The 3012-nt window shown below is 36.2% G+C and overlaps 1 protein-coding gene across 1 annotated transcript; it reads right to left on the bottom strand.

The window, feature by feature from the left end:
• Positions 1-352: 352 nt before the first annotated feature.
• On the bottom strand, positions 353-2963 carry LOC111377214 (serine/threonine-protein kinase Nek6-like; the record flags this gene model as incomplete). Its single annotated transcript, XM_023000277.1, has 9 exons — positions 353-1332; positions 1406-1457; positions 1926-1999; positions 2087-2136; positions 2229-2310; positions 2441-2490; positions 2562-2604; positions 2713-2793; positions 2868-2963. Coding segments are annotated over 9 exons (1338 nt in total), but the record flags the coding sequence as incomplete, so codon positions are not given.
• Between the last annotated feature and the right edge of the window lie 49 nt (positions 2964-3012).

Below are 3012 nucleotides of genomic sequence, written 5' to 3' on the forward strand. Positions count from 1 at the left end.
GAATTCAAAACTCAAAACTACGAAACTAAAATACGAAGAGAGCGGCCCCTTAGCAAATTAAACTTGGGTGTTCCTTCACTTTAGGAGCAAGGCAAATAGTAGTAAAATCGTAGAGGTTGAGATCAAAATCAAACGCTACTTATCATTTATAATTTAAATTGAATAAAAATAAAAACAGCGATTTATTTATTTATATTTTATCTTACGCACGAGTAACTCTAATTCATCTTTTCATTAAAATTTTAGTACATAAAGATATCTACATAATTGGGCAGCGGTGACATTAGAATCATAACATTTTATTGCAATTACCATTTACTTTCATTAGTCTTTAATGAACATGCGACTATAATTGAGTCACCAACATGGTTCTTTGATCATTTTATATGCTTCTTTCTCTTTGATCAATCATATGATACAACAATGAAGGTTGATTTCAGTTTCAAGATATTTTGCAGGTAATTTGATTCTCATGAGTTTTTACAAGCACCGCAACAATTGTATTCTGAAAATTTCATGCTGCTAAACTTCTCTACCTTGTCTTTGAATATTCATCAACCCTTTTGTCAACCAGATTGCTGTTTCTCTTGATGAGACTGCTTCTTCTTCCCCAAATGGTTTCAGCACGCCAGCAAGTTCCTCGAGCCTTTCTCGTTTTAGTAGTTGTGCACAAAGTTCAAGTAATGTCTCCATAGCTTCTGCCCTCTCTTCTCTCGGAGCAGCATTTGTTAGAGTACTTATTGCCGACATATTTCCTTGGAATTCATCTGTATGTACAAGTACCTCTATAGTTTTTGATAACATCTTTCCAGTCGAAGCAATATCTTGGATTCCTTTTGTTTGTATACTTTTGTCGCATGGATTCTTACTATCAATATCAGCTTCCCCAGCAACGCGTAACTGCTGACTACATTTTTTTTGTTTTTTGTCTTCTTGCTGATCAGTCAGTGTACTTGATCCTGATGAGGATCCCGAGTCAAGACTCTCATGTCTGTGGAGACAGTTCTTTTCGGCTCTCATATCCAATTTAGGTACTTGATTTAAGCAACTTGTTGGATCTGCCGCCTGATTTTTCATATTGTGTTTTGGAACTTCTAAGGAAGTGAGCAAATCTGCCTTTCTCTCTGTGTCTGAAACATCTTTTGACCATTTCACCATTCGTTTCGTTCTAGGCTTTCTGTCTTTCTCTGATGTAGGTTTTTCAAGAAACTTAGCCCTTGTTGTTTTGCATTTTGTCTCGATTTCACATTTCACCGGAAGAAAGACAGGTGATAAGTCGCTACATTGAGCAAGATATGGTTGCAAATGCGGATGCCTTAAAAGTTCTGCAGCCTAAATCGGTGCACACAAAAGCATCAGACGAAATTGTCGCTTAAATAAGACAGGTTAAGTGTATCTCACTTACTGTAGGCCTATGTTCAGGGCTTCGTCTAAGCATGCTTTTAATCACTTGCTTCCTGCAATGTCGAAAATGTTAAGGGATAAAAATCTCACATCGAGTAAAGATGAAAATATAGACCAACTTATAAGATATTGGGTTACTCCTCTTAACAAGGTTAACCTTTTAAGATGGAACCCCAAATCTTAACATGGTATCAGATCCCATTAAACTCCAACGAGTAATTCGATCCGATTAAGACTCGATAAATGAGCATACGGATTTCAAAATTGGTCTGCTCAAACGAGCCACCATCTTGCAGGGGCATGTTAAGATATAAAAATCCCTCATCGAATAAAGATGAAAATATAGACCAATTTATAAGATCTTGAATTACTACTCTTAACAAGATTAACTTTTTAAGATGGAACCCCAAGTCTTAACAGAAAAGTTCATTATTATCACTGCTTATTGCTGTTTAAAATTAATCATAAAACTTGGGATATGGTTTAGAAATTTCATCAATGGACATTTTCCATTCACTTACAGAGTTGAGGAATATGCTGTTGGAAGAGGAGAAAGAGTTGATCTGTTTATTTTGTTGACGAGTCCAGCCAAGTTCTGTTTCATCAACATTCATACATATTGACCGCGATTCAAACTAGAGATTACAGATGAAACGAATCAGCAAATGAGCATGAAACTTACTGGAGCTCGAAATGGAGGTACATGGGCAGCTATTTCGAACATACAACAACCTGAAAATGGCAAATCTCAATGGTCGAGTCTCCTCCCATCATGTCAATACACAAATGATACAATTAAATCAACAAGTTACCAGAATAATTACCTAAGGACCATATGTCTGATTTGTAACCATATGGTATATCTGCTAGTATTTCTGGACACATGTAGTTCGGAGTTCCGACAACCTAAATCGGCATGTAATGAACAGATTTAGTTTGACATAAAACGACAGTTCATCGGGATTTATAACAATATAGTCTCAGAACCGATTTTAGCTCCAAATAGCATGAAAAGTATAGGAAGTAAGATCTTTACCGATGAAGCAAGATCATCTTTACTAAGCAGTTTTGCAAGTCCGAAGTCACCTGTTTATCTAACATTAGATACAAGAAATGCCGGAGGATCAGAGATTGAAATACACTGTCTCCCTTCTTACCAAGTCTGATTTTGTTGTCTTTCGTAAGGAAAATGTTTGAGCACTGGATCAGGATCATAAATAGTTGTAAGATCATATGAAGATGATTAAATTCCTTTTCATATTTTGCGGTCTAAAATCCATATATATTTGAAGTCACTAAGAAAAACACCTTAAGATCCCGGTGAAGGAGGCGATTAGAGTGAAGGTAGTCCACAGCTAGTAGTAATTGAGTTAGCCATTTGCAGATTTTCTGTAGGGAAGAAGAGAAGTAGATTGCTTATTTACAGGTCTTTAACGTTGAATTGGTTCATATGGATTTCTTACCTCTTCAGGGAAAATTATTCCTCTGGCTTTTCTGATTATCTCTGCCCTGTAGCAGAAGCACCAGTATAGGAAGACGATTAAGGTTAAAAGAGGATATAAAAATCAGGTTAAAATTGACATGGGCACAGTCAACATGTGTTTGGTA

Source organism: Olea europaea, unplaced genomic scaffold (genome assembly GCF_002742605.1).
Source record: "Olea europaea var. sylvestris unplaced genomic scaffold, O_europaea_v1 scaffold1622, whole genome shotgun sequence".
NCBI lineage: Eukaryota > Viridiplantae > Streptophyta > Magnoliopsida > Lamiales > Oleaceae > Olea > Olea europaea.